Source organism: Chelonoidis abingdonii, chromosome 6 (assembly GCF_003597395.2).
Source record: "Chelonoidis abingdonii isolate Lonesome George chromosome 6, CheloAbing_2.0, whole genome shotgun sequence".
NCBI classification, from domain to species: domain Eukaryota; kingdom Metazoa; phylum Chordata; order Testudines; family Testudinidae; genus Chelonoidis; species Chelonoidis abingdonii.
In genome coordinates, this window is record NC_133774.1 from 27459120 (window position 1) to 27471356 (window position 12237).

The 12237-nt window shown below is 43.3% G+C and overlaps 1 protein-coding gene across 1 annotated transcript in view; it reads right to left on the minus strand.

Moving 5' to 3' along the window:
• Window positions 1-12237, minus strand: part of CPLANE1 (ciliogenesis and planar polarity effector complex subunit 1) — a 179106-nt gene that overhangs the window by 103758 nt on the left and 63111 nt on the right. Inside the window, 2 exon segments of the mRNA XM_075066918.1 lie at window positions 6474-6583; window positions 11329-11467. Of these exon segments, the coding sequence (XP_074923019.1) occupies window positions 6474-6583; window positions 11329-11467 (249 nt within the window).

Below are 12237 nucleotides of genomic sequence, written 5' to 3' on the forward strand. Positions count from 1 at the left end.
CCTGTAGCTCCAGGAGGTATATCTGCAACGTGGATTCTTGGAGCAAGGGGAGCGGTTCATGTGCCTGGTGCCATGTTCATCCAGTTGGGTTCCCCAACCTAGCAATGAGGCATCTGCAATCAGTCTTTCTGTGGATGGAGGAGTGACACACATACTTCCTCCTGATTCTCCCACCAGCAGAGAGAAGCCCACACTGTGTGTGTGTGTCGGGGGGTGGGGGGGTGAGACTACTTTGCCCAGGCTGTGCTTGAGTGGCACATAAACTGTTCATAATCAAGCCTACAGATATCAAAGGTGAAGTCTCACGAAAAAGGTCACAAGTACATGAAGCCATGTGACCCAAAAGGATGACACGGATGTGACCAGCTGAACCTGAATGATGATGAGATGCTTTATGGGTTGGAACAGAGATAGGGAAGCTTTGGCTCAACAGCCCAGGGTCGTTCCAATAAAATCAAGTCTGAGTTTGAATAGAGTCCCACCCTACAGATTTCCAGGAGAGGAACATCTCATGGATGGAGCAAGTTAAAAATCACTTAGAAAAGTTAGATGCCTGCAAGTCACCAGGGCCTGATGAAATGCATCCTAAAATACTCAAGCAGTTAATAGAGGAGGTATCTGAGCCTCTAGCTATTATCTTTGGAAAGTCATGGGAGACGGGAGAGATTCCAGAAGACTGGAAAAGGGCAAATATAGTGCCCATCTATATAAAGGGAAATAAAAACAACCCAAGAAACTACATACCAGTTAGTTTAACTTCTGTGCCAGGGAAGATAATGGAGCAAGTAATTAAAGAAATCATCTGCAAACACTTGGAAGGTGGTAAGGTGATAGGGAATAGCCAGCATGGATTTGTAAAGAACAAATCGTGTCAAACCAATCTGATAGCTTTCTTTGATAGGATAACGAGTCTTGTGGATAAGGGAGAAGTGGTGGATGTGGTATACCTAGACTTTAGTAAGGCATTTGATACGGTCTCGCATGATATCCTTATCGATAAACTAGGCAAATACAATTTAGATGGGGCTACTATAAGGTGGGTGCATAACTGGCTGGATAACCGTACTCAGAGAGTAGTTATTAATGGCTCCCAATCCTGCTGGAAAGGTATAACAAGTGGGGTTCCGCAGGGGTCTGTTTTGGGACCGGCTCTGTTCAATATCTTCATCAACGACTTAGATGTTGGCATAGAAAGTACGCTTATTAAGTTTGCAGACGATACCAAACTGGGAGGGATTGCAACTGCTTTGGAGGACAGGGTCAAAATTCAAAATGATCTGGACAAATTGGAGAAATGGTCTGAGGTAAACCGGATGAAGTTCAATAAAGACAAATGCAAAGTGCTCCACTTAGGAAGGAACAATCAGTTTCACACATACAGAATGGGAAGAGACTGTCTAGGAAGGAGTATGGCAGAAAGAGATCTAGGGGTCATAGTGGACCACAAGCTAAATATGAGTCAACAGTGTGATACTGTTGCAAAAAAAGCAAACGTGATTCTGGGATGCATTAACAGGTGTGTTGTAAACAAGACACGAGAAGTCATTCTTCCGCTCTACTCTGCGCTGGTTAGGCCTCAGCTGGAGTATTGTGTCCAGTTCTGGGCACCGCATTTCAAGAAAGATGTGGAGAAATTGGAGAGGGTCCAGAGAAGAGCAACAAGAATGATTAAAGGTCTTGAGAACATGACCTATGAAGGAAGGCTGAAAGAATTGGGTTTATTTAGTTTGGAAAAGAGAAGACTGAGAGGGGACATGATAGCAGTTTTCAGGTATCTAAAAGGGTGTCATCAGGAGGAGGGAGAAAACTTGTTCACCTTAGCCTCTAATGATAGAACAAGAAGCAATGGGCTTAAACTGCAGCAAGGGAGATTTAGGTTGGACATTAGGAAAAAGTTCCTAACTATCAGGGTAGTTAAAGACTGGAATAAATTGCCTAGGGAGGTTGTGGAATCTCCATCTCTTGAGATATTTAAGAGTAGGTTAGATAAATGTCTATCAGGGATGGTCTAGACAGTATTTGGTCCTGCCATGAGGGGGCAGGGGACTGGACTCGATGATCTCTCGAGGTCCCTTCCAGTCCTAGAGTCTATGAATCTATGAATATGGTGAGGCTACCAATGCAGACTGGGCTCTCGTCAATTGGCCCCCAACATCGTGTGGTAGGAGTCACCATTAATTCATAACACAGCAAAATGCAGCCCAAAATTTGGAAAGTCACCTTTGGGATTAAAAAGTACTAGGAACAGAACCTCTTGTTCCTGTAGTCAAGAGGAACTTCTTCCACCGCACCCAGCTGTAGTAAACCCTTTACATCCTGCACAAGGAGACTCTTGTGAGAGGGGTCCCTGAAGAGGGAAGGGAAGGCAGGTGGGAAGGGAAGAGTAGAAAGGAACTGGAGGGTATAACCCCTTTCCACTATGTGAGGACCCTGCGGTCCGAAGTTATAGCAGTCCACGCCAGGAGGAAAGGGAAAAGGCTGTCAGAGAACATTGGGAAATATGGATCCAGGGAATACTCTGGTAGGTCACTCTCAGGCACACCCTCAAAATGACTGTTTGGCCCCCTACTTATTATGGGTTGTACCCGACTGGGCAGAGAGTGGAGGTGGGTGGAGCTTGTAACTGTTGGCTCATTTATGGGGCTGGTCCTGCTGAGGCTGGCTTCTCTGGCCCTGAGGCTGCTGGGGTTTGAACTGCTTACACGCCGAGGCTGGGAAGTAGAGACCCAAGGTTTTCAGGTACGGGAGTCCTTGACGCCATGCAACTTGCTGTCTGTTTGCTCCGCAAATAGGGCCCTACTGTCGAAGGGCAGAACCTGTAATGAATGCTGGGCCTCGGTGGACAACCCACAGAGGAGCAGCCAAGAGACTCACATCATAGAGAAAGCGGAAGCCATGGTGCAGGCAGCAGCATCGGCAGCATCTGACATCTACTGGAGGGCCATCCTGGCTGCAGTCGTACCTCATTGAGGATCGCTCAGAACTACTTCTTGGAAGCCTCGGGGAGTGATCCTTCGAACTTGGCCATGGCTTGCCACTATTAAAGTCATATCAGCCAAGGAGGGTTTGGTAGTTGGCCACTCTCAGCTGAAAGATGAATAAACCTTTGGGGGTGACCCCGGGTTGACCTTGCCTCTCCTTCTGGTTAACTGCCTCAACCACAAGAGAATTAGAGGCTGGGTGGGAGTATAAATCCTCATGCCCTTTGGCTGGCACAAAGTACTTGCGTTGGGCCCTTTTAGAGACAGGGGCCAGGGGAGAGGGGATCTGGCACAGGGTCTTAGTGATCTTGGAAACCCATTCATGAAGGGGTAGAGCCACCCTGCCAGGAGTCGAGCAGCAGAGGTTGTCAAACAGAGGCCAAAGGCTCCTTTGATTTCTTTGCCTGAAGCCCCAGGTTAGAAGCAACCCTCTTCAAGTTCCTGGTGTGCTTTGGCATCATCCTAAGGAACTGGGTCAGGGGGCCCCCATGATAGCCTCATCCGGCAATGATTAGGACCATGCCGGTGCTGTGGGAAACTCCACGTTCGCTGGTGGTCCAAAAGCTTCCTCCCCTGGGTTCTCCTGGACCCACAGAGTCCTACTCCTTGAAGCCTTGTGTACCGGAGGAGGATGGGATACCGAGGCCGCTGGCCTCTCCAAGCTCCTGACACTGACTGGGCAGCCCGAGAAGGGTTCCACGGATACCATGGCGCCAGGGGACAGGTTTTGGTGCTGATAATGTAGTTTGCACCGCTGGTACCTGGGCCTGTCCCACAGTCAGGGAACCTTGCTCCAAGCCAGCTGAGTCCTGTTTGGGGACTAATGAAATGTTTAGAACTACTAACTATATACAACTATATTAAAGGTTTTCAAAGTTCACAAGAACAGAAAACGAAACATTAGCCAAAGCAGCAGACGTTCCAGCAGTGTCACTGGTGGCAAGAAGAAACTGATGGTGGGGGGTGCCCGCAGTGCCCCTTATACCACACCATGTGGGCGCTACTCCAGGGGGTGCCAAAGCCGGTCCCCTACGGATACTGCTGAGGGAAAAACTTCCAGCACCAGTTCATGTGGTGAGGACACGCACCTAATATGGAATGGACATGAGCAAACACTCAAAGAAGAATCTCCTGTGTGCAGGATGCACATCTACATGCAAATAAATGTGCTTCAAATGGAGAGATGTGTACCAATTGCCTTTGTTTAAAAAAAAAATGAAGGAATTATGGAGGTGAGGGCAATCATCCTGAACATTAAGCTTAAGATAAAAATGTTCATCCATCTGAGATTCAGAATGGGTTTTCATCCTCCTTTTTGGGGAGCATGAGGAAGCTTTTCAAGTAAAGTCATTTTCCCTTCTGTTGAGGAGGTATAGGTTCTATTGCCCGTAGATGCAACAATGAATCTAACTCTTGACAAAGCATTCTTTTGTGAGGGGGCACCTAAAGAGGGACGTGGGGGGGGAGCTTGAAGGGGCAGGGAAAATAATTCCATGGTGTAATCACTAGTGATAATTTCCACAACTCATTTGTCTGTTAAGATGTCAGGCTTGTGAAAAGTAGGCTAGGGAGCCACCAAATTGGGTATGTTGGATATAGCAGAGGGATTGATTCACAGTTCTCTAAGGGCCTATCAAATGTGTTTTCTGGTGGGATGCTGGGGTTGGAAGGATGACAGAACTGGCAGAAGAGGGGGGTGTTATGCTTGCTACTCTGCACCCTCTGTTGCTTCCTGGGTGGCTCATAACCCCTTTAATGATAAAGGACTGAGGAGCTGATCATTGCTTTGGGGGCTGAGATCTGTGGTGTTCCATCATTGGCACTGCAGCGTAGATGCTCAGCGAGCAGAGTGTTCCCGTTGAGTCCTTTAAGTAACATAATGACTCCTGTCTTTTCACTAAAAGAATTGTTTCCTTCAAAGCTCAGATCCTTCGCCATGGATTAGACTTCTCTGGTGAAATCCAGAGGACTGGAGCCAGAAGGCCAGATATATAAATCATAGAAGTCGCCACCAAGCGGGAGGCTGTCCACACTGCATTGACTGAGGCCTGGAGGGACAATCTGGCTAGCAATTTACCCTCCTCAATGAATGCTTTGAATTGGAGCCTAGCCTCTTGTGGGACTTTTAGTGTGAATTCCACTAACTTAGTACAATTAAAAAAATCATATTTTGACATTAATATTTGACAGTTTGCAATGCAGAATGGTTAGCTGTAACATTATTTCTCTCCTGAAGAGAGCTAAACATTTAGTTTCCCTATTGGAGGTGGTGGATCTAGGCTGTTGTCCGCCGCTTTCAGTGACAGTTTGAACTACTAATGAATTAAGAGAAAGGTGTGTAAATAAACATTCTGCTTCTTTAGTTGGCACGAAATATTTCTTCTCCATTCTTTTCAGAATGGGGACATAAGTGACCGAAGTCTGCCAGACAGTCTTAGCCAGTTTTAAGATGGCTTCATTAATGGGACATGCCACCTTACTGGGACCAGTGCTCTGGAGAATGTCTAAAAGTTTATGAGGGGAGTCCTGTACCTCCTTCAGGGAATGTGTCAGCAATCCTCCTGTGCAAGTCTTGAAACTGCCCAGAGTCATCAGAAAATAAAAGTGAGGCTGGTGTGACCACCTTATCTGGAGATAATGACGGACCATTGGAGCTGGTGGTTCTACCTGATCCAGTTCTTCCTATTCCTCCATTAGTTCTTAAGGAAGTTCAGAATCCTCTTTGCAAGGGGAGGCTTGTGTGGATTACCCGTAGGACTGTGTAGATTCAGGATATTGCATGTATGGGTCCCCTGGACCCCCAGAAAGGCCCTAGTGGAAATTAAGCCAGTGATCCCAAGGTGCATCTCTTTTAGGAGATTTGGGACAGTGCCCAAGAGACTCTGGATGTTCTCTCTGGGCTGACCCACTGTCTTAGTGGGAAAGTGTCACCACTCCCATTAACATCTGACTCAGAGGAAGTGGTGGCTTCAAATTCCATGAACAGTGCTATCTGTACATGGGAGCCTTGTTATTCCCTGGCTAGTATATGATACCAGTGAGCAACTCTCCCTTTTTTTTTTTTTTTTTTTTTACACAAACTCTGGACCAATGGTGAGGGAGAGAATGTGTTTGGGTAGGAGGCGACCCTGCCCCCCCCCCCCAAACTACACAAGTATAAAAATGGCCTAAAACTATTATCTAAAAACTATTTACATAATATTACAGTTAGATCTAGAAGCAGCTAGATAATGCTACAAATACTGAAGAGGCTCCATCTCAGATCATGGTTAGTAGAGAGGCAGTTGGTCTACACCACCCCTTATGCCCTCGGTTCAGGTCATGATGAGGTAAGGGTTGCAGGTGTGGATCAATGGACACTGCTAGCAAGAACCTTCTGGTCTCAGGCACATGGAGAACATGTGCACCCACACTGGAATACACATAGGGATCATTACCCAAAGAACTATATGCTGTTACAGTAAACCTTTACTGTAACGTCACTGTAATTACCTTTTGATTACCCACACTTTCTCTTGCAGTTTGGTAGTGTCTGCAACTGTCAGACAACCTTTCACGAACGTGTAGCATCCAACACAATGCACATAATTCTCTGAAGCAACCTGCAAGATAAATAACACAATACAAGTTACTTAAACGTGAAGTAAAGGAACAACTTGTTAACTAAATTACAGGTAGCAGTAACTTAGAGGAAAGGTTTTAATTCTTGATTTTTCATCTTAGAATACGACTGTCGGACAGATTTTTTTCTGTACTTCGACAGATTCAGGACAGGGAAGCATCAGGGTGCAATTACATTTACCTGATCCTCAAGCTATTACAGTCACAGCTCTGACCCTGATTCAGGTTAAGGCAGCCTAGTGGATGCGCTAATTTAAAACTGCCAGTTATAGTCAGTCACTAACAGAACACATTAGTTGTATATTATCACTCTGACACCTTTCCCAATCCTCTCCGCTCCCCCTTAATGCCCCACAGGAGACTTATTTCTAGCATGAATGTGCCCCATGTGCTTGAGCTCAGATTTTTTTTTTGACTGGCAGCACCTGTTGGGTATGTACCTATGCCCTAAGGGTCCTCATACACCCACAAATGAGGGCATAAAGGGCAGAACAGGCCCAAGTGTCCCTCAGTTCCTTTACCAATACAAATTGCAGGAGTTATAAGACTCTGCAGTACCAGGGAAGGAGGACAGGTTGCAGAATACATACAAACAATGCATTTCAAAGAACCACAGTTACTGCAGAGTAAATTACAGTTTGAGTGATTGTCCATAGGTATTCCACTTCTGGTGACTTGGATGATTAAGAAGAGGGTGCTTGGTGTTTATTTGAACAGTGACTTTAGGACAGGTCTGCCAAATCAGACATCAGATCTTGATGCCTCTACAAGGGAGTAATGTTGTGTAAACTTATGTGCTGAACCCCACATAGTCGCCCTACAGATCTCAGAAACTGACACGTTTCTTAAAGAAGCCACAGTAGCTGACTAGGCACTGATGGTGCTGGCTCTAATCTTTACCAGTGGATCTAAATCTGTTAATTCGTAGCATATTCTGATGCAATTGCAAATCAAGTTAGATAACTCCTCAGTTGATACTGCCTGACTCATCATAGTATCTGCAAAAGTTCCAAATAATCATGGGGAATTCCTGAAAGTTTTAGTCCTCTCTAGATAGAATGATAGTGCTCTAAGCATATCCAGGGTGTGCAGCCTGGCTTTCCCTTAGTTGGAGCTGAGTTTAGGAAAAAGGAAGATTACTTGATTTAGATGGAAGTCAAAATTATTTTTGGCAACAATTTAGGGTGAGGCCTAAGGAGCACCTTGTACTTATGAAATATAGCATGCAGTGGATCAGCCTTAATGGCCTGTATTTATCTCCTCTCTCTTGGGCAGATGGGGTATAGTCAGTCACGTTCTGACAATTCTAAACTGTCAGTCCTCTCAGTATTGGAAGGAATCTCAGGTATGACCTGTGAGATGGATGGATTGTTATGTGAAAATAAAAAAACTTGAGAGCCATAAACCAATCATGGGAAGCCAAGGAGAGGATTAGAGAGGCCAGTGCTTTCCCATCCTGATCTTGAAGTGGTAGATTAAGGCATTTAGCAGCTTGAAGTCTAAAACTGGTGCCAGCCCCCCACCCCTCTTCTTTAGATTTAGACAATCACAGCCGTAAGGAAACTTTGGATCTAAGAAAATTATAAGTACTAGAATCATTATCTAAAACAAAGGATCATGAGATCGTGACCTTTCAGAGCAGCTAGGTGATGCTCCAAGGCTGAACAAAAGAACGAGTATTCCTCTTCTAGGGGTGGAACTGTGTTAACTGGGGTTTCAGGAAGAGTCACAGTCTCTAACGTGACCGGTATCAATGAAGTACTGAGTATTATAATGTTACCTGCAAGCAGGACCATGGAGGATAATTTCACCACAGAGCACAGTGATGATTTGGACTGTGTTGAAATCATAAGATTGCTCAGAACCATAGAAGTTTTCAGCACCAGGAATGATGGTACTGTGGGAGGACTAATTGAGGCCATCAGTACTGGTAATTAGAACTTCAATACCAAGGGAGTGGTATTGTGCAAGCGCAATTACTGGTACTTCTGAGGGTGTCAGTGGGACCCATTCTGGGCCTTGAACAACCTTTTAAAGAGGCAGGACGAGATTTCTGCCTTTTCATAGTGGGACCCAGAAAGGGTGATCTAGTCTTACACTCCTTAGAGTAGCAGTTCTCTTTCTTCTTTCTAAACCTCTTGGTTTTACTAGTATCAGTCTCTTAGGGTTATGTCTACACAGCAGCTGGGAGATGTGATTTCCAGCTCAGGTAGATGTATACGTGCTAGCTCTGCTCATTCCAGTGCTCTAAAAATAGCAGTGCAGTTGCAGTGGCATAGATAGCAGTGTAGTAAGGTGAGGCCTTGAAACATAAACCCTTATCAGAGACCCGGTATGAGGCCTAAGGCCTGAACTAAAGTAATGGTCAAGACTTTGCTAACATAAAGAAAAAAGTTAAGGTGTGAGCCAGAGGCATGCCCTGCTCACCGAAGATGGCAAGGAAAGGGCTGATGCTGCAAAAAGAGACGTATCTAAAAGGTACTGGACACCAGATATCAGAACATTTGCATAGTTGTACATTTCACACAGATAACAAGGAACAGGCTGACCCATTCCAATGACAGGGCCAAAAGGGTAATATGATGGATAGAGTTGTTTTGCTTAAACCAACATGCACAAGCTGAGAGGCGGCACCTTGCTATGGAGTGGGGTTGCACCTTGCCACATAGAGGGGTTGCACCTCAATACGTCAGGAGTGATGTGTAACTTGTTTGTACCTGTATATAAGAATGCATCCCTGCGGCAGTGTCTTTGTCTGGCCAAGGGGGCAGTGGAAAGTCCCACTACTGACTGAGCCAGTCCATTGTCAGGGAGCACATATGTACTTGCTAGCAGCACCTTGGATATCTGATTTGGGGAGCTGGAGACTGTTTCCCTTCGACAATAAACCTGGCCCAGATGCCTTTATACCTTACAAGAGTCTGTGGTCACTGAAGGTTCTGTCGGAGTCTGCTGTGTCAACTATCTGTGCAGAGCTGGGGCAGCACACAGAAGGAACACACACATGCAGCTGACTGATCTCAACATTGAATAGAGCAGAGTACCACACCAGTAGCGTCTGACAACAAACAGCATGGGTTAGTCACCTGAACATAACCCTGACCGACGTCCTAGGTGTGTAGTCAGATGGCTATCCTGAGCTGCTGCAGCCACACTGCTATTTTTAGCATGCTAGTTCAAGCAGAGCTTGCATGTGTACATTTACCGGAGCTGGGAATCACACCTTACATGCATAAGGTGAGGGCTGTGCCTGAGTTTGCATTCAATAAATGAATACTCTGCAAATGGCACATTTATCAGGAATGTGCACCTCACTGATGTGCCATTAAACAGCATCACCACATCACAAGAAGGGCAGGTCTTCAAACTACGAGATTTCAGTTCAGTCATAAGGGCTAGTTACCAAATATGAAGGAAAAAAAAAAAAAAAGGGCAATTTTATTTTTTCAGGGGGGGAAAAAACCCTAACTACTAACCAACACTAAACTAACACTAACTACCAACTAATATTTATATACAAGGGAGAAATTAGCTGCTTGGTGTGTAAGAGGTGTGGAACCCACTAGAGTTCCAGCTCCTTGACCTTGGCAGTAAGAAGGAACTGAAGGATGGTTGGGTCTGCTCCTTTTTTTATGCCCTCAGGTTGGGAGCAAGTGGACATTTAGGGCACAGTGTGGCCCCAACAGACACTGCTGATCAAAAGAATCGGAACTTGAGTGCATGTGCACCAGAAGTGGAATACATATGGACAAGCATGTGAAGAATTAGAGTTGAGAATCTAGCCTTTCCATTCTGCCAAAAGAATACGTCAATAACTATTCACAAGTTAAACAAGATTCCTCTTTATAGGGTCAGATTCTCATTTCTCTTGTCTCTTAGCAAAACACAGAACAAGGAAAACAAAAATCTTGGTATCTTTATATTCACGTAGTAAAATTTCCTAATCAGTTAGAATCTTTGAGGAGAGATATTGTAAGTTTTAAAGAACTGGGAGAGCTCTAAAACAGATCAGCTTGCTTCGAAGGAATCAACAACATCACCACCAATTCTGATTATTTTCACATTCATTTGCCCCCAATTTATTGTCTATGGATTTCTTTATACTATAGTACATTTGATTTTCAGTAGCACAGATAGCTTTGACCGAATTTTCTCCCACCACATTTTTATACACTTAAAGAAGTCTCTAACATAAGATCTGTTCTAGTAATTTGACATTATGAAATTTCTTAATCTTCAAGTCAGTACATTCTCTGAATAATATGAGAAAAAGGTCATCTCCCGTCCCCAGAAATAATCACAACAAAACACAGAAGTTGGAATAAGAGCTGAAAAGCAGTGTGCCCCAGTATATGCCTCAGTTTCTATAATTTTAGTTAAAAAAATTAAAATAAATGGATAGATATTACTAATTCATTTTTAGTCTTTAAAAAACAAGGCTTAACTCATTTTCTAATAAATTGGAAAAAATATATAGATACAACTTTATTTTAGTAATATACTAATATTTTAAAATTATAGCAAAATATAAATATCTGAGTTACCAAAAACTGCAAAAATTTTGAAAGATTTACTACAGCACTGCAGAAGACATCGTATCATATTTTCAACCAAATACAAAAATAAATAAATAAAGCCTAGAGAGTTCCCTTGCACATGCAGCTTCTCATCCCTTGTTCTAATTTTTCAACCATAAGTTACTTATTCAATTTTATTATACACAAACCTATTGTTTTACAAGAAACATCATCAAAGCGATGGTCTCCAGAAGATGCAGGTCTAAAGAATACTGTACTAAATTTTGAATAATGAAGCAAACTTTCAGGAAATGAACTTAAAGAAGGAAGAGTGCCTTTCATTCGAATCTATAGGCAGGAAAAGAAAACAAAAGTGTTATAAACTTAGAAAAATTTTATTTGTGACAATTTAGAAATTAGAAAATTACCTTTACAAGTGCTTACTAATTAAAAATTTTATTCTTCATTTCATCTGTATGTAAGAATCCTAATGAAATCAACTGAAGTCTTTCAGGATTGAATGGCCTCTAAGTTATTGACAGAATATTGCCATAATCAACTATATTTCCATAGGCCTGCTTTCTATTTCCTGTAATGCAATGGACCTGAAATCCACATTAATTTTTCTCTCTTTTTTTTTTTAGGAACATATTTTCATCTAATAAATGTACAAGCTGTGACAACTACCATGTTTTATTTAATATGATGATAGAGTGAATTAGCAGGGTGATGGAACTTTAGTAGAACTACTATATAAAACGGCTAAGAAAAACCTGAGTTACTGTTTCAAAACCTTTATCATTATATTATAAGGCTTAATTGTAAGTCAATGAAATTTAAATAGCTGAGATTAAAAGACTTATTACAGGTGTATCTTGTGCTCTAGATGGCTGAAAATTTGCAGCCAGTTGCCAATCAATTATTGTGGGGAACTTCTATGGCCTGTTATTCTGGAAATCAGATTAGATGATTATAAAGGTCCTTTCTGGCCTTGGAATCTATCTAAATCCATAAGGTGTTAAGTATCAGAGGGGTAGCCGTGTAAGTCTGGATCTGTAAAAGCAGCAGAGAATCCTGTGGCACCTTATAGACTAACAGACGTTTTGGAGCATGAACTT